General features: G+C 39.5%; 1 protein-coding gene across 1 annotated transcript in view; it reads right to left on the reverse strand.

Annotated features, from left to right (window-relative positions):
• The window catches only part of LMTK2 (lemur tyrosine kinase 2), a 104,653-nt gene that overhangs the window by 17,836 nt on the left and 64,728 nt on the right, over positions 1-22,089 (reverse strand). Inside the window, exons 8-11 of the mRNA XM_033963404.1 lie at positions 17,472-17,556; positions 16,294-16,415; positions 10,331-10,480; positions 1,397-4,469 (exon numbers count right to left, since the gene is read on the reverse strand). Of these exons, the coding sequence (XP_033819295.1) occupies positions 1,397-4,469; positions 10,331-10,480; positions 16,294-16,415; positions 17,472-17,556 (3,430 nt within the window). The remainder of the gene's footprint in view (positions 1-1,396; positions 4,470-10,330; positions 10,481-16,293; positions 16,416-17,471; positions 17,557-22,089) is intronic.

Genomic DNA, 22,089 nt, shown 5'->3' on the forward strand with positions numbered 1-22,089 from the left:
CACAATGAAAAGACATTGGCTCTATTACGTTCACCTTGTTCGCTTTTTGAATATTAATTTATGGAAAACTCATTTGGTTCCGCACAAAATTGTACCTTGTGAGTGTGGATTTCTTGATGTATCTCTTTGGCGGAACGCTAACGTGGCAAAGAGTATTGCAGGCTCCAATGCAAGTCTATTTAATCATTCTTCATCTTGTGTTCCATTTAAATATTTGTTTTATTTAGAACTTGCCGTGATGCTGACGCCAATACCTGGCCAATGTTTTGCCCTGCTATATTTGTAAATTTCGGTCAATATCCAGGTATATTTTAACTCATAGTGTAATTTATATCGCACTATCCACCTGGGGTGATAGTTATCTTTTTAAATATAGATCACCATTACTACACATGCTTCGCCTCTCGGCATAATTTATTTATATATACTAGTTAATTTGCCGATTTCTGGATATTATCATCATGGTGACCAGTCCTACATTTTATAGATAACTGATTTTGTCTCCCAAAATTTTTTTTAATTGGTTCACACCTGGTTTCTGCCTATTAAATGTCCTCTATATTTAGTAGCTTGGTGGAAATCTTTCATATAGGGCTCCTTTTACGAAGGTGCGCTAGGGTTTTTAGCACACGCGGGGTAGCCAAAAATCTACCATTTCCTAAAAAAGGTGGTGGTAGTGGCTAGTGCGCGCATTAAGACCCTAGTACACCTTTGTAAAAGGAGCCCATAGTTCTTATTGCATTCCATATTTACTAAAAATGCTTAATTGAAGTTTGTAATTGCTAAAAATTTATGCATACTTGTTTTTAGTTTAAAGCATCCTTTTGTTTGGTCAAACAATTTTGATGCAACACATGCCTTTTACATGCAACTATGATGTTTTTATGTTATAATTGAATAAGTCTATTACAACTCTGTGTGTATTTATTACTAATGCTGTTATGATTCCATTGATGGACAGACAATTTTTATCTTTTATTTTGTGTGAATATATGTTTGTACGGTATACATTTATGCAATGTAGTCATGTTTTCAACATATTGTTGTCCCCTAAGGAAGGCATTCCAGTTGCCGAAACTAGGATCCTTGTTGGGACAGAATTTATTCAGTAAAACTGTTGTGGCTGAATTGGACATCATACTTGACTTTTTTGTTTGTTGGAACCTAATTCAAGGCAGCACATTATAGCATTACCTTCTTAATGTTCATTTTAAAGCAGCATTTTCACACATCCTAACAAATTCCAACCCCCATATTTCTTGATACTGGGGGAATACAAATGCTTGCTTCTAAATTTGTAGTTCAAAAAGTAATATTTACATTATATACATCCTGCAATGGTCAATATTTTGGCTACATATTTTAACTGTATAGGACACTTAGAATTCATGGATACCTGATCAAACAGGTAGACTGTGACATCATCAAAGAAGGTTACTTCTCTCTTGTTTTTATTCAAGTTACCAGCATGTCTTTCTAATGCAACAGATTTTGGAATTTTCAACAAACTTTTTAAATTCTTTCCATCATCCTTTTCTGTAATTACAACTGGCACAGGGTGTACAATGTCATCCTCGCTGTCAGAGCTATAACTGTGCATATGAAATGCTCTTATATCATCATCAGAATCATCACTATTCTCCTCATCTTCTTCATCTGCCTCTATGCCTTCTATTCCATCTTCGGACAAACCTAGCATTCTTGATGTATCAAGTTTACCAAGGTATTTTCCTTCAATGTCAGGTTCCTTTAGTTTGTGCCCTTCGTTGTGGTAGGAGTCAGACAAAGGCTTTTCAATGACCATATCTGTGGTATATGAGGCATCAGAAAGATCTATGGAACCTGATGGGCCAGTACTGGATGTAAAGTCTGTTTGAGAAATAAGTTCTGGCATATTAGTGCTAATAATAGAGATGTCACTGGAAGAATCTTCTCCACTACAGCTATCTACAAAATCTGTTGATAATGTTAAATGCATCTCTTTCGCCCCTACCAAAGGATTCATCTGCATGGTATGTTCACTGAGGTCCGATGATTGTACCTCTAGATTTTCATGCTGTTCCGATGTTTGTAGTTTAATGAGTAAATCTAAGTCACCTTCAAAAGATTGCTTTGGTTCTTTAACACTTCCAACATTGCTTTCTTCCATACTTTTTGTTAAGTTCACAAAATCACGGCAAGACTGATTAGATGCAAAATCTAATGTAGGTACTGCTGATGTATTTATGATATAATCTGGCTTCTTATCTGGTTCAGAATCATTATCTGAAAAATAAGCAGAGTCTCTATATGAATTCTGATTTCCTTTTGTAAACATCTTTATGGTTATTTCACAATTGTCTTTGTTATTTGCTATACCTGGGCCAACTGTTGGTTCAGAAATTATAATAACGGGGGTTGGAGGCAATGAATTAATAGATGTATTTGTAATATCATGAGTTGCTTTGTCCATGCTTAAAGTGCCAACATCACCAGCATGGGAAGTCCATTCAGGAGACTCAAGGTTTTCCGTTTCATAGCCACTATCAGTAGGCTTCTCTGGGGGCAACAGTTTCTGAGGACTGTGGGATTCTAATGATTCCAACACTCCATGCACATCCAATGAATCTAAAGAGTCCGGTGTTTCAACTGGATGTTCTGAAGTCTGCACAGAAACTGATGGACTGTCATCCAACAGACTGTCTTGACTTATGGAGTCTGAAGAAAACACAGACATTAATGCTACTTCACGTGAGGCATTTTTAAGATTATGAGACAGGCTTAAGTTTTCCTTCATTCCCTCATTTCTCTCCGGTAAATAACCACTGTTGTGGTCTAACACAACAGATTTATTCTGGAAACCATCTGGATGCATGTCGTCCAGGTTCACTGCATGTTCTTGATTAAGGTTATTATTCAGAGTGATTTCACTAGAAAAAGTGATTTCATCAAGACTACTTTGTGGTACATATTCTTCAGTTTCATCATCATCAAATGGACCCTTTTTAAAGTTTTGATTTTTGGCCTCACTGCACATCACTCCAAGGGGTACACCATCATCAGTGCCTGAATCCACATTTTGGCAGAGATTAAAACTTCTAATACTAGGGGATGATATTTCAGCAGTACCAACGTGACAGATGTTATTTTTATTAAGTCCACTGCTTAGTCCAGCCAAATTCTGAAGTGAACTGTGCTTTTCATCTTTAACAGAGTTCTCTAAGGGTATCTGTGTTTTCATATTTAATAGTGCATATGACTCTGCAGAATCATTCAAGTCTTTCTCTGCAAAGATATAGTTCAGTTTGTCATTGTCACTACTAAGATTCTTATGCAACAAGGAGAAATCCGGTTGGTTTTCAGCTAATTTAAATTCAACCTCTAAGCTGTTCTGGTTTGATGTTTCAAGTATATCCTTTGTAAAAACATTGTTTCCAATTTCTGATACAAAGTTACTATAGCTTTTGTTAGACAATGGATCTGCTAATAAATTCTTCTCTTGAAGAAAAAAGAAGTTATCAGATAGCTCTTTGTCACAAAATGGCCCAAGATCAGAATGTGTAGTCATATTTTCTAAGATAAAGGTGTCATTTTTAAAAAGCTGACTTGAACTTCCCACCTGAGTAACAAGGGATTTCTTAAGTACTCCCAGCTCTGAACTTAAAGGAATTGGCTCAGATTCTGTGTGCTTAGTATTTAGTTTGTGTGGGTCAAATGCAAATGCCGATTTTGACTGGTCTCCAGCTTTCAAATTATTATGAAGATGGGTATTAGAATTTTGAGTCAAATTCAAATATTCCTTTGAATGTGTTCCACATGGAAAACAATCTATATCTGTACTGGATTCTTCAGTATTAACTTCATTAAGGACCATGAACTGTGGGCTCTTGCTTTGTAGAATCCCTTGACTATTAACTTTGGAATGTTGAATGGATGGCTGATGATCAAAATGCAAACTGTTTCCACCTTGTTCTTCTAACTGAATATAGTATTCATTTCCAACAGAAAGATTGTGAGCATCAAAAACAGGAACCTCTCCAGGCACCTCAGGAGGCACGCCCTGACTATTTTCATGCTGATGTTCTAAAACTGTCTTCTCAAAAACATCTACAGGAACAGAGAAGATGATGCTTTTATAATTCAATTCTGTGTCCGAATCAATATGATTGCGTTCCTCAAAATGATCATGTTTCGCTGCTTCCCACACATACTCAAAGCTGAGTCCTTGACTTGTTTCAGTTACTGTAAGAACCTCATCCATTTCATGGTTCAGCCTATCCCCTGTAAAATGATCCAGGATAGGAAATGCAGAGTTATTTGTCGATGACTGACGGTTGTTAGTGTTTGGCTTAAGAGCATTCCATCGCTGCTCAAAATCAACTTCTGAATCCTTTTGGCTCTGCATGCGAAGGTATGTTAATAGTCTATGGACTTCCTCTGCTGTCAACCTTTTGTCATACGATAACCAGCAAAACTGCAAGACTTCATACCTGCATAAAACAACAAAAGAATAGTCACTCTCCACAATTTAGCAACAGTACTGCCAATTAAGAGACTTCACGAGTCCAATTTATGACCTTATATCAAGTAATTTAAAATACAAGAGAGAGAGACTTCTACATGCCACTGTCAATTCTGTTGCTAGTACTTACTAAATTATTGTCTTGATATTATATAGCATTTCAGGGTCATCACTACGATCAGTATCAGTAATCAAAGATAATTTAAGAAAAAGAAAGGAGGAAGCTAAAAAGCGCCTGCTCTTTAGGCTGTCCAATGTTTACAGTATAATTCAATATATGTTAAACAGGTCTTTGTCAAGGTAATTTGCACGGAACATGTTCTCCACTGATCTTGTGTATCTTTAAAAATGCATACACAAGCATTTTCAGTTTAAAACAATAAGAACATGAAGGATTAGCTACATATCACTAAATCCAACTCCCCTGGTCATCTACAGTTACTATGAATTAGGAGAGCTGACTTGGGTTTTTTAAATTTCCAAGTCCTATTGTGATATAACTGTATGCGACTTAAGCAAAGGAGGTATTAGTTACACAACATTTACACATGGAAAACATCTACAGGCATATATAAGTATGCAATTTTAGCACAGACGTACATGTATGCCACAGCACATCAAAATGTAAAGAAGTCATCATTTTGGGTGGTTTGGATGGTCATGCATGCATTTAGAATAACAATATACACCTTGGAACATAATTGCCATACTGGAATAGACCAAAGGTCCATAAGTACATAAGTACACAAGTCCATCAAGCCTAGTATCCTGTTTCCAACAGTGGCCAACCCAGGTCCCAAGTACCTAGCAAGAATCTAAGTAGTAAAATAGATTTGATGCTGTTTATCCTAGGAACAAGCAGTATTTCTCCAAAGCCATTTCAATAATGGCCTAGGGACTTCTCTTTTAGGAAATTATCCAAACTTTTTTAAAACCCCACTAAGCTAATTGATTTCACCACATTCTCTGGCAACAACTTACACATTGTATGAAGACATTTTCTCCAGTTTGTTTTAAATCTACTACTTAGTAACTTCATCACATGCCCCCCCTAGTCCTAGTGTTTTTTGGAAAGAACAAACAAGTGATTCACAGCTACCTTTTCCACTCCACAATATTTTATAGACCTCTAATAATAATTTTATTTTTGTATACTGCCACACCACATAGTTCTAGGCGGTTCACATATAGAAGAACTGTGAAATCAGTGAATAAAATACAATTGACTTAAAAATACATTACAATCACCCCTGAGCTGTTTCTTCTCCAAGCTGAAAAGCCCTAGCCACTTTAGCCTTTCTTCTAGGGAAGTCATACCATTCAATTTATCATTTTTGTCACCCTTCTCTGTACCTTTTCCACTATCTTTTTTGTGATATGGCTATTAGAATTGCTAACAGTATTTGAGCTGCGGCCATACCATAGAATACAAGGACATTATAACATTTCATCTATGTTTTCCATTCCTTTCCTGATAATTCCTAACATTCTATTTGCTTTCTTAGCTGCTGCCACACATTAAGAACATAAGAAGTTGCCTCCACTGGGTCAGACCAGAGGTCCATCGCGCCCAGCGGCCCGCTCCCGCGGCGGCCCATCAGGTCCATGACCTGTGAAGTGGTTCCTGATCATTTCTATAACCTACCTCTACTTCTATCTGTACCCCTCAATCCCCTTATCCTTTAAGAACCTATCCAAACCTTCCTCGAACCCCTGTAATGTGCTCTGGCTTATCACAACCTCCAGAAGCGTATTCCATGTGCCCACCACCCTCTGGGTAAAAAAGAACTTCCTAGTATTTGTTCTAAACCTGTCCCCTTTCAGTTTCTCTGAGTGACCCCTGGTACTTGTGGTTCCCCACAGTCTGAAGAATCTGTCCCTGTGCTGAGGGTTTCAATGTATCCTCAATTATGACACCTAGATCCTTTTCCTGGGCAGTGACTCCTAACGTGGAACTCTGCATCATATAGCTATAGTATAGGTTCCTCTTTCCCACATTTATCACATTGCACTTGCTCACGTTAAACATCATCTGACATTTTGATGCCCAGTCTCCCAGGGTCCTCCTGCATTTTTCACAATCCTCTTGTGTCCTCAGCAAATTTAATTCTATCACTAGTTATCCCCATCTAGAGATCATTGATAAATGTGTTAAAAAGCAGATGTCCCAGCACAGACCCCTGGGAACCTCACTATTTACCCTTCTCCATTGAGAATATTGACCATTTAAACCCACTCTGTTTTTTCTCTTTCAACCAGTTCTGCTGATTTGGACATTTCTAATATGATAAGGGATTTATCATGTGTATACCCTGTAATGTTGGATTGCCTCTACCGTTAAGGGTGGGAAATCTGACCTGGCTGTAGGGGCTATAGGTTAGTTCAGGTTTTTTTTTGTTTATTTTTTAAAAAGGTGGTCTGTAACGGTTCAATGAAATGAAAAATAAAGGCCCATATGGAATCACCTGTCAACACAACAAAGTGAAAAAACGCTGTATGGATGTTGCATCAGGATTGAAAAAAGAAACAGGAGGAATGACAATTTATTGTTGGCGGTACCTGTGGCATCATATCATGTTCTACACCCTTGGTACCCTCAGTATGACATCGGCTTCCCAGTACTGTTGAAAAATGCCAAGTGAAGAGAGCATGAAACTGCATTTGGAATGCCTGCCCCGAAATCTGGGGCTTGGATGCTCATCTTACTAATCTAATCTAATCTAAACCTTAAGTTTATATACCGCATCATCTCCATGAGAATGGAGCTCGACACGGTTTACAAGAACTTAAAATAGTGGGTAGAGAAGAAGAAAAAGGATTACATGAACTTATGTGTAGAAGGGGGGAGAGAAAGGGGGGAAGGATAGAGCTACAATTTGCTGAAAAGCCAGGTTTTCAGTTGTTTGCGGAATAACTGAAGGGAGCTCAGGTTCCTCAGCGGGGTGGTGAGGACGTTCCAAAGACCTGTGATTTTGAAGAGAAGGGATTTTCCCAGTTTGCCTGAATAGTGGATGCCGCGTGGAGAGGGGAAGGCTAGTTTAAGCCTTTGGGCAGTTCTGGAGGAATCGGGACTGGAGGAGTTGAAAGACAGTGGGATAAGAGGAGGCAGTACTAGTGTTGCTGGTATGGTCAGAAGCACTGATACCATTGAATTTTGAAATTAGTATCCTTTAGTACCCTCGGTATAAATCTGCAAAATCGGCAGCATCGGTACTCTGTCGTTACTGGTGGCAGATGTAAGACATTGGTACTTGTCAGGCAGGCCTGCCTGCCGGTACCTGAGACGCAAGGTGGTCGCAGTAAAGTTGGCACGAATGTACTCAATGTCATAATGACTTGCGACACAGTCCTCTAGTGTTCTTTAAGACGAGTGAAGATACCTAAATATAGGGAAGACACTGACGAGGAAACCGCCGAAGCCAAAATTTAATCCGAGGCTGAGGCGATGTAAAGAGGCCTGGACGACAAGAAACCTGTTAGGGAAAGAAACTCGTGCTTTTGTTTTGGGGGTTTTTTTTTTGTTTTTTTTTAATGAAACGACATACTAAAGAAAACAATTATAATCAGAAAGAAAAATTATGTGTGAGAGGGAAGGCAAGGCAATAAAATGAATAGTTGAAAAGTCAACTTCTTAGCTCCACGGAAAAACAGAAACTGAGGAGACGCGCGCCCTGCATCAGGTGGGAAGGCACTCATGCATATGCGGTGCGGTCAGTCGCAAGCTTTCTAAAGTTCTCTAAGCAAAATGCTTTTGCAGCTGTCCGCATTGGGGTCCCATGGATGACATCACCCACATGTGAGACTAAGCTACCTGCTTGTCCTGGGATACCTAGGTCCCTAAATTCTCTGGAACACAGACTATACTGGCTGACTGACCTCTTTGCCTTCTAGGCACCGACAACCATAAGAACATAAGAATAGCCTTACTGGGTCAGACCAATGGTCCATGAAGCCCAGTAGCCCGTTCTCACAGTGGCTAGTCCAGGTCACTAGCACATGGCCAGAACCCAAAGAGTAGCAACATTCCATGCTACCTATCCAGGGCAAACAGTGGCTTCCCCCATGCCTTTCTCAACAGACTATGGACTTTTCCTCCAGGAAGTTGTCCTAACCTTTCTTAAAACCAACTACACTATCCACTCTTACCACCTCTGGCAACGTGTTCCAGTGCTTAACTATTTTCAAGTGAAAAAATATTTCCTCCTATTGGTTTTAAAAGTATTTCCCTGTAACTTCATCGAGTGTCCCCTAGTCTTTGTAATTTTTGACAAAGTGAAAAATTGATCCACATGTACCCATTCTACTGCACTCAGGATTTTGTAGACTTCAATCATATCTCCCCTCAGCCGTCTCTTCTCCAAGCTGAAGAGCCCTAACCTTTTAAGTCTTTCCTCATACAAGAGAGTTCCATCCCCTTTGTCATTTTGGTTGCTCTTTTTTAACCTTTTTAGTGCCACTATATCTTTCTTGAGATAAGGAGACCAGAATTGAACACAATACTCTAGAGGTGAGGTCACACCATGGAGTGATACAGAGGCAGTATAACATTCTTAGTCTTGTTAACCATCACTTTTAAAAAAATAATTCCTAGCATCTTGTTTGATTTTTGGCCACCGCCACACATTGGGTGGAAGGTTTCATCGTATTGTCTACAATGACACCCAAGGTGGACCCTAGCATCCTGTAACTGTGATTTGGGTTATTCTTCCTCTTCAGTAAAACTGCAAAATCACTTCCTTGCACACCTATATCAAAATATTATTTTATGCCATGCCTCAGAGACCAAAGAATCAGACAACACTTGTCGAATCTTATATCGGTCGGAACTCTCAATCATTGGCAAAAAATGGCATTTTTTGCCAATGATTGAGAGTTCCGACCGATATAAGATTCGACAAGTGTTGTCTGATTCTTTGGTCTCTGAGGCATGGCATAAAATAATATTTTGATATAGGTGTGCAAGGAAGTGATTTTGCAGTTTTACTGGTTATTACACACTTCTCTAGTATTTGATTTGTGGTTATTCTTCCTCTTCCCAATGTGCATCACTTTGCATTTGTCCATGTTAAATTTCATCTGCCACTTGGATGCCCAGTCTTCCAATTTCCTATCTGCATGCGTTTTAACAGCTTTGAACAGTTTAGTGTCATCTGCAAATTTAATCACCTCATTCATTGTTCCAATTTCCAGATCATTTATAAATAAGTTAAATAGCACCGGTCCAAGTACTCCACTGTTAACTCTCCTCCACTGAGAAAAATGATCATTTAACCCTACCCTCTATTTTCTATCTGTTAACCAATTCCTAATCCACAACCAATGTTTTAAGTAATGGACTTACAACTGTTTCTTAAATCCTTGGCCATTCGTTGCTGAAGGGAGGTGTTCTCCAACAAAGCCAGAACTGTATTTCTTTAACCAGACAATGAGATCAGCATGCACCTTGAGGGTCTTAGACAGCAAGCCTACAACTCCCACTTGGAAGGTGGTGCAAAATATGCAAGTGTGAGAACCTCTTTCCAGTTCTCTCATGCTCCCCAGCAACAGCCAAGAACGAGTAGGAGCTTGTAAACCTAAGGAAAAGATATCTGCAACTCTACAGAAGCCTATTATCTATAAGCAATAATTCACTACCATCAGCGACACCCACAGTTTGTCACTCTTTGAATTATCTGAAGTTTCAACACGTTTCTGACTCTTTTAGCTGGCATATAATATTGGAACAGAGACATTTCACATTCAGTACATAGGAATCTCTCATATCCATTAATTATGAACTTCACATACGTACGAGTAAAATTTATAGTCCAAAGCCAAGTAATAACTTACCATCTGTCAGAGTAAGGCTGCTCTAGCTGTGGCTTAGAAAGTTTAACCTGGTTTTCTTTTATAACGTGGGCTAGGACCTCTCTATCAGATAAGTGTGAATAAGGTTGGATGGCTTTGTCAAAAAGTTCCCATAATGTTATCCCAAGAGACCTAGTAATAAGGAAACAAGAAAAGAACTTTATATATCACATAACAGTAAAAGCATTTTAAAACTGCTCTTTCAAACTACCATTAAGTCTATTCTTTAAAAATGCAAATAATTTCAAGGCATGTTTTGTTTTTTAAAATTGGCTTTTCAAATAAAATTACAAAGCAAAAAGAAACTTTGTAGAAATTTCAGTATTACAGATTCCAAACAGAGTGAGTGGTTAGTCACCAAAGGCATTACAGGGTTGGGAAAAGACAGGGTTTCACTTGCTTCTTCAAGAAGAGGGAGTTTGGAACACACTCTCAAAGGGCTATACCCAAGTGTGAGAGCTAGTACTTAAGCAGCTTGTTGACAGGCATTACACATTGTGTGATTTCCCTTGATGAGAGTACAGATGATACTTCTTGAGAGAATCTTAAAAGGCCTCAAGGTGTGTAGAGGACCAACTTATTTAGATACTCTGGTCCATTTAGCCTGAAGGTCTTGAAAAATGAGAGCTTTAAATTTGGCCTTTTAAGGTTCTCATAGCCAATGCAGTTTTTGAGAGAGGGTATAATGCAGTCAAGCTGTCTGCAACCCTCTCAGTCATTAGTTGAGTTGGTGCAAATCTTTTATTTGACCAATGTAGGGAATTACAGTAGTCTAGCAGGACTAGAGTGAGTGATGAGCCTGGCAATATCCCAAGATTCCCAATTTATGATTTTAGGGGGGGGAGGGGAGTTCATACTTCTCAAATGGTATTTTGAAGTCAGGCAACTCTCTCTGCTTGCACTGAAAACTCACAGAACCCGTTTTTACTTGAATTCAGGCAGAGCTTGTTGGGGTTTTATATTGCCAATGCCAACTCCAATATGAACTTGGCTTACAAAATTAAGTATTCCTGTAAGCTATTATTGCTGCAGAGCCTGGATGGTTCTCAGCACTAGTCAGTGATCTAACTTTGCATATTTATATTTTGTCCTGAGACTTAACATGTGGTCCTGCCCCCCCTCCACTCCCAAGGAAATATATACATAAGCTAAACATTAAATTACACTTATATAACACCATCACTATATGAATTTGTACATTGCCTACATAGTGCAGCCCTCAGTCTTTAGTATTGTGGCAGCCATGAGGCCAGAAACATGGATGCTCCATTGCAAGATTGCTCCATCAAAGAACAAAGTGTAGTAGTGTGCTCTTTTGGGGCAGAGGGAGTGAAACCTGTGGAAATTCACCGCCAGATACTGACTCAGTATGGACATAGCACCATGAATCAATGAAAGGTTTATTAGTGGGTAAACAGGTTTAAAGCGGGAAGAACAGGTGTAACCGACAAAGGTCGTTCTGGTCGCCCATCAACATCACACAAACAAGAGCACATTGACAAGGCAGATGCCTTGATTAGAGAAGATAACGGTGTCTCAAATTTGGATATCAGATACGGATTTACATTTGCCATAATGCATGATGACTTGGGATACAGGGAAGTCTGAACGATGGGTTCCCAAACAGCTTACTGATCTGCACAAGCAACAGCATGTGGAGGTTGCAACCCAGTTCCTGAGATGGTATGAAGATCCGAGTATTCTGGAGAGAACTGTCACCGGTGATGAAACATGGGTGCATCACTGCAACCCCGAGAACAAAAGACAAAAGCATGAAGTAAAGGAAGCAATGCTCACCTGGCTTCAGGAGCAGCCGAAATCCTTCTCTGCAGGAATGCAAAAGCTAGTTGAACGATAGCCCCATGCATTTGTTGAAAAGTGATATGTTCAATTGCTCACAGTTGAAAAGCAATTAAATATATTTTGCCTTTACTTATTGATTTACCCTTGTATATAATATAGTATAGTTCAAAACAAAGGAACCAATGTAAAGCTAACATTTTTCTGAAGTAATGCATATACATTATTAAAGTAAATGGTTAAGATCTAAATGTTAATATACGACTTTTAAATAAGGTAAGCAAATTCCTTCCAAAGTTTTGGTACTAAGGCGCCCAACAATTTTCCATAAAGCTTAAATCTCTTAATTCCTTTCAAAGAGGGAGAGGTGAAAGGTGAATTATTAAAATGTCTATTTCTGATGGGAATAGTAAATTCCAAGTGAGATAGAAAATATTCCAGACAGTCCCCATTTAAAACTTTAAACATCAAAGAGAATTTAAACTTAATTCTGGCCTCTATATGAGGGGGTATTGAAAAGTTCTCAGCCCAACCAAGAAGGGAATGGCGTGGAGCCATGAAACTTACAAGTTAATCCACATATTCACCCCTAAGTTCAATACACTTGGCATATTGTGTCTGAAGTTTTTGTAATCCTTCCAAAAAATACTCTGATGTCCGGTCACTGAAATATTGCTCAGTTGCTGCAATTACTTCTGAATCATACAAAATTTGTTGCCCTTTCAAACTATTTTTAAGGTTTGGAAATAGAAAATAGTCAGATGGAGAACAGTGGTTAGAACTACAGCCTCAGCACCCTGAGGTTGTTGGTTCAAATCCCATGCTGCACCTTATAACCTTGGGCAAGTCACTCAATCTCCCATTGCCCCAGGTATATTTTTTTTCAAGATGGCACCTGGCTAGGTCAACTGTGGTGGCTATCACCATTTATCTTTTTTTTGTGCTTTGTTTTGCATTTTTTGTTTGATATATTATTCATTTGTTTGCTTTATTTTGACCTGGTCTTATGGTCTGAAGCCGCCAGGCTTTAATTTTGACATCACTAGTTTTACGGTTTGGCCGTTGGCTCTGGTCCAATGGTCAAAGGGCCTCCTATCTACTATTGTGCTGGTTCCATGGTGGCACTTGTGTGATGTTGGCTCTGGTGAATGGATCTGATTTCTCCTTCAAGGTTGGCAGGGATCCAGCGTGGCTCCTGATGACCATGACAATGACTTCCTCCCTCCAGAGGCCGCTGGGGTGGGATGTTGTATCACTTCCCTATAGATGGAGCTTGTGGTGCTGTCGGCGGGGTGCGGTTAGTTGCCTCCATCAGCTCCCCAGCGGCACAGTTCGATTGACAAAGCCCGAGTGTTGTGTAACCAGCTGCTGACGGTGTTGGGAGACTTTCCCTGGCCTGCCTCTTCTTCCGGGACCTGCTCTTAGCTCTGGGTCTTGACTTTCTCCTGCCTCAGTTTCCTGCTTTGGCTCACTGGGGAAGGTCCTGTTTTCAGCTGCCTCATATCGCAGCCACCGCTTCTCCACTGTTGATGGCTATTCCTCAGATGCAGAATTTGATTCGGCGGCGGCCCGTTGGCCTGATTCCAGTGTCAGGGGGTTGGGTGCTTCGATGGAGGTGTGCTGGTCTAGTCCGGTGTCGGCCGGCTAATGAAGAGTCTGCTGCTCATCCCCGAGTCCTTTATTGGATTGGACTGATGCTATGATTTACTTTTTTCTTTATATTTTTTCCAAGACAAGTTTTTTTTTTTCTTTTAATTTTATTCTCGTATATATTTTTGTTTTGGTCTAATTTTTGCTATTTTGTTTTTTTCGTTTTATCCCTTCCGGAGTTGTTTATGAATTCTGGTTTCTTTTCTCCTATACCTTTAGTATATAAATAAATGTTTATTCAGGTGCTTTAGCTAGATTGTGAGCCTTTTGGAAAGATATGGAAGTTCCAAGTGACTAAAACTACTTGTTGTAAGCCACATAGAATTGTTGGATATGCGGGCTATAAATATTTAAATACTGTGAGCTCATCATGACAGATAAGGAAAAATTCTTGAATACTTGAATGTAAACTACTTAGGCTATAAGTGGTATATAAATATTAAAAATAAATCTGGTGAGTAGGGTGGATTGTCTATGCACAAACCCCAACTGAGTCAAAACATCCATCGTTTTGCCAGCCTTGTGAGCAGGTGCATTACCTTGCAAAAAAACTCCTTTCTGCAACTTCCCTTTCTTTTTTTATTTCAATACCTCCCTTTAATGGGCACAGCAAGTTACAGTAGTAACCTGCATTAACTGTTTGGCCCCTTGAAAATAGTCATTACAATACCTTCCTGATCCCAAATACTGTGGCCATGACCTTTCCTGATGACTTCAGAGTCTTGAATTTTGTTGGCCTTAGAGAACCTAAGTGCCGCCATTGTACGGATTATTGTTTTTCTCAGAACCATAGTGGTGAAAACCATGTTTCATCAACAGTAACTAATTATTCTAAAAAGTTGGCACAGCTCATTGAAAATGCTGCAAAATCAACTTGGAAGTGTCCACCCAACATCGTTTTTCATCAGCATTCATACATTTGGGCACCCATTTGGCTGACAATTTCTGCATAACCAGCTGCTCGTGGATTATACACCAACACATTCCCTGAATATCTGTAGTGTCTCGGCAATTGTTTTAGCTGATATTTGCTGATCTGACAAAATCAGGTCATGGACATAGTCAACAATCTCAGGAGCTGACTGCCTGAAGCCTCCCAGACCTTGCTGCATATCTTTGGTCTCAAAACTCCATGCTGAAAGTTTGAACATCACTTCTTCACTGTGGAGGACGATGGGCACATGTTACTCAGGGCTCCTTTTACAAAGCCGCGCTAGGGTTTTAACGCGCGGAATAGCACGCGCTAAATTTCCACGCACGCTAGCCACTACCACCTCCTTTTGAGCAGGTGGTAAATTTTCAGCTAGCGCGCGCTAATCCGGTGCATGTGTTAAAATGCTTAGCGCACCTTTGTAAAAGGATCCCTCAATGCTTGCATCATACATTCATAGATTTCCTTTGGAGTTTTCTTGTACAGGAATAGAAACTTCATGATGGCTCGGAGTTCCACACTTGAAAAATTCTACACCTTTTCATTGACATGGCTCAATCAATGATCTTAAACAATGTCAAATCATAATATTACGATTCTGGAAACTGACACTATGCAAAATAAGATAACACTTTTTTCAGCTAGTGTCAAAATAATGCTCAGAATTTAGAAGTTGGTTGGGATGAGAACTTTTCAACACCCTTTCATAGGTAACCAATGAAGTTCCACACAGAATTTTGAAACTCTATCATGTTTATATACAGAAAATATTAGTTGCAGTGCAGTGTTTTGAATTGTCTAATCTTCAAATAATTTGTTTAAACACTCCTATATAGGTAGTTTTACAATAATCTAGTTTTGATAAAAATAAGGATTATACCAGTAACCTGAACTGATCACCATCAAAATATTTCCTTGTCTCAGGTGTTTTGATTTTTTTTTTTTTTTAAATAAAAGAGAGAGCTCGTTGTCAGAAAATTAACATGCAAATCTAATGACAAGGTCTGATCCAGATAAACTCCCAGCATCTTTTTCTGAAGAAAGTGGATATTTGGTTTGATCTATTATGAGTAGACTATGGTCGACCAAAGGATCAGGTTTGTTATCTAGTAAGAATTTAGTTTTACCCACATTCAATTTTAGTTTATGTTTCAACATCCAAGAAATTTTTTGTAAGGCATTTTGAACAAAGGTGGTTATTTGTATCAAAGGTGTACAAAAGGGAATCAACTTTAATATCTGCTTAACTGAATGAAAAATCCTTCTTTTACTAATTCCATAGACATGACTTTCCATTTTGAAGACAGCTTTATACAATCTAAATGTTTATTGTTCAAAAGTAAGACATAACCTAGCAATTGCCACCGGATAAAATTAATTCGTTACAGTAGAAACTGGCTGGGCCTACACTAATGCCTACAGCAGTCTTGTGAATCAGTAGGTCAGCAGGAACAGGAAATAAACAATAAATAATCAAAGAGAGTATCAAATGCCACAGAAAGCACAAAGAGTACTTTCCAACAAAGCATCCCGTCACTAATTCAAACCTTGTACTGTCACTTACCAAATATTGCTAGACTTCGTTTGAGCTGCCACCACCAATTTGTCTTGAAAGCTTGTTACTAGTTCTGGTGCAGTCCATCGAAGTGGAATTAATTTCTTCTCATCTGTCTCTACATAGTCTTCCTGTATTTTGACATAAAAATATGATTTTACATAAACATTTGAAAATGACCAAGCAAAATAAACTAAGTTTTCCTTAGAAGCTTAACAAGGTAAAGCACTCTTTATTCTTCTACACACACAAACTCATATTTTCAAAAGCCTTTCTGCTGTAGGCACACAACAAAACACTTTGAAAACTGAACCTTTTATTGTCTATACCATCCTAATTTCTCCTGAGGGAATTCTGTATAACTGCAGGTAACAAAACTTGTGCAGAATTTTCTCTGCGGTGCAGAACTTGTCTCTTGCTATGCACAATTTCTCCCAAGCCGGTGGAAGGAGGAGCTACAGTTGAAAGGCAGCTGCTGTTATCACCATTGGCTGTGTGATGCAAGAGCCATGTAGTGCAAGAAGTCCTGTGTTGTTCTTGCAATGCTTTCAGAACACATCAGTATTTCAGACATCGAGCTGATCACACTATGCAAGAGTTATGTGGTACAGCAAAGACAGCGCCTTGAGGTAGGTTCGATAGATGGCGTTCAGGAAGATGGGCCTAAGGGGACATAGGGGGAGGATGCAGTAGCTAATGGGACATGTGTGGAAGGGGAGATGAGCTGGAGACAAGATGTATGGATGTTTGGGAGTGGGGAGAGAAGAGAGTTGAGTCCAACTGGTAGTAAAGGTGATGTGTGTGAGAAGAGAGTCAAAATAATGTTCTGGTGGGGAGTAGATGACCTGAGAGAATTTTAAAGAGGGAATGAGCCTGAGGCAAGACAAAAGACAGTGTTGAAAGTATACAGTAGCGTTTTTCAACAAAGTGTGCTGCAGAGTTTGTGGGAATCTCCTTCAGGTCACAGGCAACAAATCGGCACACTTCCTGCTCAGATCTTGGTTCACCTCACTATCTTCCTCCTCCTACACCTTGGATCTCTCTCCTCTCTGCCCTAATTCTATATACTTTCTGGTTGCCGGCAGCTATTAGAACAGGCCTTCCTCTGGGTAAACTATAAAATATTCCATGTTTCACAGTTTCAATATATTTCTGAAATATAGACAAGCATGTAAACCATAGCTTACCTTATATCTACTGAATCCTATTCCATAATCTCCTATTTTTATTGTTAAATCAGATGTAAGAAAACAATTCCGTAAAGCTAAGTCACTGGAAAACAAAAAGGAGTACAGTAATGAGAGAGAGCAAAGACAAGAAAAGAAACAGCAAGTTTATTATTTGAGAGCCCAAATCAAGGGATGGCTTGGCTAACGTAGCAGTTATCCCCAGAATGAAATGCAACCTTATGAGCATTAACAGACACATCAGCACATCTCAACCTCTCCTGGAGGAACATCTAGCCAGTCAGATTTTTAAAACCACCACAGTGAATATGCACAAGACAAATCTGAATATAGCAGAGATAACTATCTCATGCATACTGAAGACCCAAACTGGCATAATGCATCTCCACTGAGTGTTGAGAAGCACTGCTCTATGTTGCATCTTTAAGAAAAACAAAGAATACCTTGTGTTTCTCACCCAAACTTCTTGTGGATCCCATGATTATTAAAAGGATTCCCAAAAACTTTCAACATGGTATTCAACAAGCATCATTAATAAATTCACAGAACCCATCATCAAAAAATACTTTAGAATGCTATACTAAAACAGGGATATTTCAAAGTTTTACAGTCACACATCCGAGATAGATTCACAAGAACTGCTGGGTCTAACTTTCCCACCTGCACGTTTTTCAGAATCCAGCAGATGGTCCAAACAATCAGAAAATTACAGCTAAGGGCAATTTTCAAAGTTATTAACCAAAACAAATTTATCTCTGAAATCACTTCCCTAGAAGTATGTGCAGGCTAGGTTAAAATAGGCACACCCATGGCAGATTAGCGAACATCCATACATTTAGCTTCTCACAGTAAAAGGACTACTATATTTTTCGCTCCATAAGACGCACCTGCCCATAAGATGCACCCTAGATTTAGAGGAGGAAAACAAGAAAAATACATTCTGAACCCAGGCTCTGCACCCAGCCCCCCTCACTCCTTGCCAGGCTCTGCCCCCCGTCCCCCCTCCCTGCCAGGCTCTGCACCCTTTCCCCCCAGTACCTTTTTAAATCCCCCCCGTACCTTTTAAAAATACCCCTGCCCCCATACCTTTTATGTATAAATCATTTTTATTGATGAGAGTGAATACAATAGGTAACAAGCAGCAATTGAACAAAGAAATGAGCAATAGCTGTGAAGAAAATCATCCTCATCATCAAATATTACATTACATCCCCCTTTGGTGCCCTCCCTCCCAACAATCCCAAACAGTACCAGCAGAAAGTCCCTTGAGTCTGATAGGCCCGAAAAAGGAATAAAGCACCACTTAGTATCCTTCTACTGTCAACCTAGCAAGCAAACTGCAGCTAATAAACCCTCCACACCAACCACTCACCCAAAACCAAAGCCTGGAAGAAGAGAGAAAGAGAAGAGAGAGAGAGAAAATGTTTTGTTTGAACTAGGGGGAAGCAACCAGGCTGTCAAAGAACCCCTCCCAGCTCACCAAGGAGGAAAACCCCAAACCAGAAGGAAGTTATACTCCCCCCATATCTTTTAAAAACACCCCCTGCCTCTCCCCATACCTTTAAAAACACACCCCGCCCCGTCCGGTCGTACCTTTTAAAAACACTCATAGCCTGGTGGTCCAGCGTGTATCAGCACGGGCAGAAACCAGCTTTCCACGTTGCTGGTTGGGCCCGCCCTGCTTCCTGATTGGCTGCCATCAGTTCTCGCAACCAGCTTTCCACGTTGCTGGTTGGGCTCGCCCTGCTTCCTGATTGGCTGCCATCAGTTCTCATAGTAACTATGTTACTATGTTACTATGAGAACTGATGGCAGCCATTCAGGAAGTAGGGCGGGCCCAGGCAGCAACACGGAAAGCTAGCGCCTGTCTGTGCCGATACACGCTGGACCACCAGGCTATAAGAGTGTTTTTAAAAGGTACGCTGGAGCGGGCGGGGTATGTTTTTAAAGGTATTGGGGGGGGTGTTTTAAAAAGGTACGGGGGTGGTAAAAATTTGTAACTTTGCTGTGTAAGATGCACTGACATTTCCACCCAATTTTGGGTGGGAAAAAAGTGTGTCTTATAGAGCGAAAAACACGGTAGTTTATCCCTTTCAGCAGTACTCAAATACTTCTGATGAAAGAAAACTATGAATAGCCAGTCATATAAGTATTGATTTGGCCAGTTTCACAGCTCTTAACACAAGGAAAAAGATGTCACGTCAAAACCAAAATTTTACATGAGGAAAACTGTGTGAATACCACCACCATGTTTAATATAGTATTCAAAATGCATATTTTATACACAGATTGAGTCACAACTCAGTAACATTTAGTATTTAACTACATTTTCAAACAGTTCAAAAGGCAGGTCATAAATCTCAAACATTTTATGGTTTAATTTTCTTACCTGTGGTATATTAGCATATGAAATTAATCTAGTATGCTGCAAGCAGGAAAATTAAACCATGAAATATTTGAATTGTAGACTAGTCAGCCTATAGCCACCATTTAAAACACTCACCTCAAAACATTTTATATTTTATTCACTATCTTGGTTATATTTAGGAGTGTTTGTGCCCCAGGAAAAAGACGGACGGGGGTATACGCATAGATCTTTGTGGATCCAGAGAAGTTCTGTCTTGGATTCATTTAACTGTAACTTGTTCCCGGTCATCCAGGTCTTTATTTCAGTTAAACAAGATTGGAGATTATAGATTTGTGTGTCTCAGTGATGGCCTAGGAGAAGATAGAGTTGTAGTTCGTCACCGAAAGAGTGGATTCTGATTCGGTGTTTTCCCGCTATGTCCAGTACTGGTTTGACATAGAGGTCGAAGAGGAAAGGTCTCACTAGCAGCAAGAGCCAGTGGGACCTGCAGCTGATTGGGGGGAGAGGGAAAATGATCCTGTTTGGAACTCCTTTCAATGAGTGTGAGTGATGGGGAGAAGGAGTTCCTGCCTACTCAATTATTGCAAAATTTTCATTCCAGGCAGCTGTCCCAATTTAAAAAAAACAACCCAATTTATACTCGCGTAAACAGGAATATGTTTAAAAAAAAAAAAAAAAGTTAAAAAGTGGACATTGATACAGTGACATGCTTCCAGTGGTCTTAGAGAGAAATATGATAAAGTATGTCAGAGTGAGGGGGGACAGGAAGTATATGGGTACTGTATGTTGTGACAGATGTTTGTGAATTATGGATGTCTAAGTGGCTGGTCTACAGAGAGCACAGGAATATCATAAGTATGTCCGGCAGGTGTGTGTGAATTTTATTTGAGGTGAGGGAGCTGTGTGGAGTAAAATAGGATGAGAAAATGGCTAGGGTGGGCACTATCACAGTGTGCAAGTGTGGTGTGTGTATGTGTAATATATGGTGTGGTATTCTTCCCCTCCCATTCACTCCTTATCCCAATTTCTCTCAAACGTTTATTAAGACTACTCTGCGACTTTAATTCTACCACTGCCAGTGTGGTACCTCCTTTTGCCAAAGGATTTCAGCTCCCCACAGCTAAGGTTACCATATTTATGAAGACAAAAAAAAAGAGGACACTTGGCTTCACCCATGGCCCCACCCCTTTTATATGCAGCCGCCAGCTGCATGTAGCCACAGCAAGCTATAATTGCGCCCTGTGCGTCTTGCCCCCATCCTTTCTTGTGCTGTCCCCTTGGTATATCAGACTTTCAGCTGCGAGTTTTGATCTTTTTTCAAAATTAAAAATACAGTTCTTTTTTCTACCTTTGTTTAGCTGTTAATTTTTCTAATCATGTTGTCCCAATCTGTTTTCTGCTTTCCTCTGTCTTCTCTTAACTCTCATGCTAGGATTTTGTGTCCATTTGTCATTTTTCTCTCACCTATCTTTTTCATAGTTTATTATTTATATTCTGCCTTTAAACAAGGTAGATTACAACAAAACATACACAAAAAAATAGCAAAATGAATCAAAAATCCCAATTCATATAAAAGGCATCAAAACATCCTTTAACATATGAGGAGGATTTCCTCTCAGTGTTCAATTTATTTTCTCTTTCTTCATTCATTATATAGTCTTCAATTTCCCTCTTTTTATTGTCTACCTAAAGCTTTCTATTTCTTGTCTTTCACACTTCTCATTCTCCTTCCTCTTATTCCCTAGTCTTTCACTATCTTCTACCATTCCCTAGTCTTTCACTATCTTCTACCCCCTTCTATCCAGCCTGTCCTCCTCTTCCCACTTCTATCCAGTGCATCACCCCTCTCTCTCGGGTCTCTCCTTTCTTCCATCCAGCGTCTCTATGCTTTTTCCATCCACCATGTCCCCTTTTTCCTCTCTTCATTCTTCCATTTAGTAGGTCCCCCCTTCCTTCTCCCTCATTCTTTCATCCAGCAACTCCCCTTTCTCCCTATCCTTCATTTATCACAAAAGTGAGCTGCCTAAAAATATTCAATTCTATATTTCATCGATTAAAAAAAACAAACATACACAAAGGAAATCTTGATTTCTACAGCAGCTGCAGGTCACACAAATTAAATAAAGTAACATTAGCTGAATCACACGTTTTAGAAACAAAATGAAGCCTACAATTTAGGTTTATTCGAGCAGAAAATGAGTGCCACTGGATACTATATACCAGGGATCTCAAAGTCCCTCCTTGAGGGCT

The sequence above is a fragment of the Geotrypetes seraphini genome, chromosome 11 (genome assembly GCF_902459505.1).
Source record: "Geotrypetes seraphini chromosome 11, aGeoSer1.1, whole genome shotgun sequence".
In the NCBI taxonomy this organism is placed as follows: domain Eukaryota; kingdom Metazoa; phylum Chordata; class Amphibia; order Gymnophiona; family Dermophiidae; genus Geotrypetes; species Geotrypetes seraphini.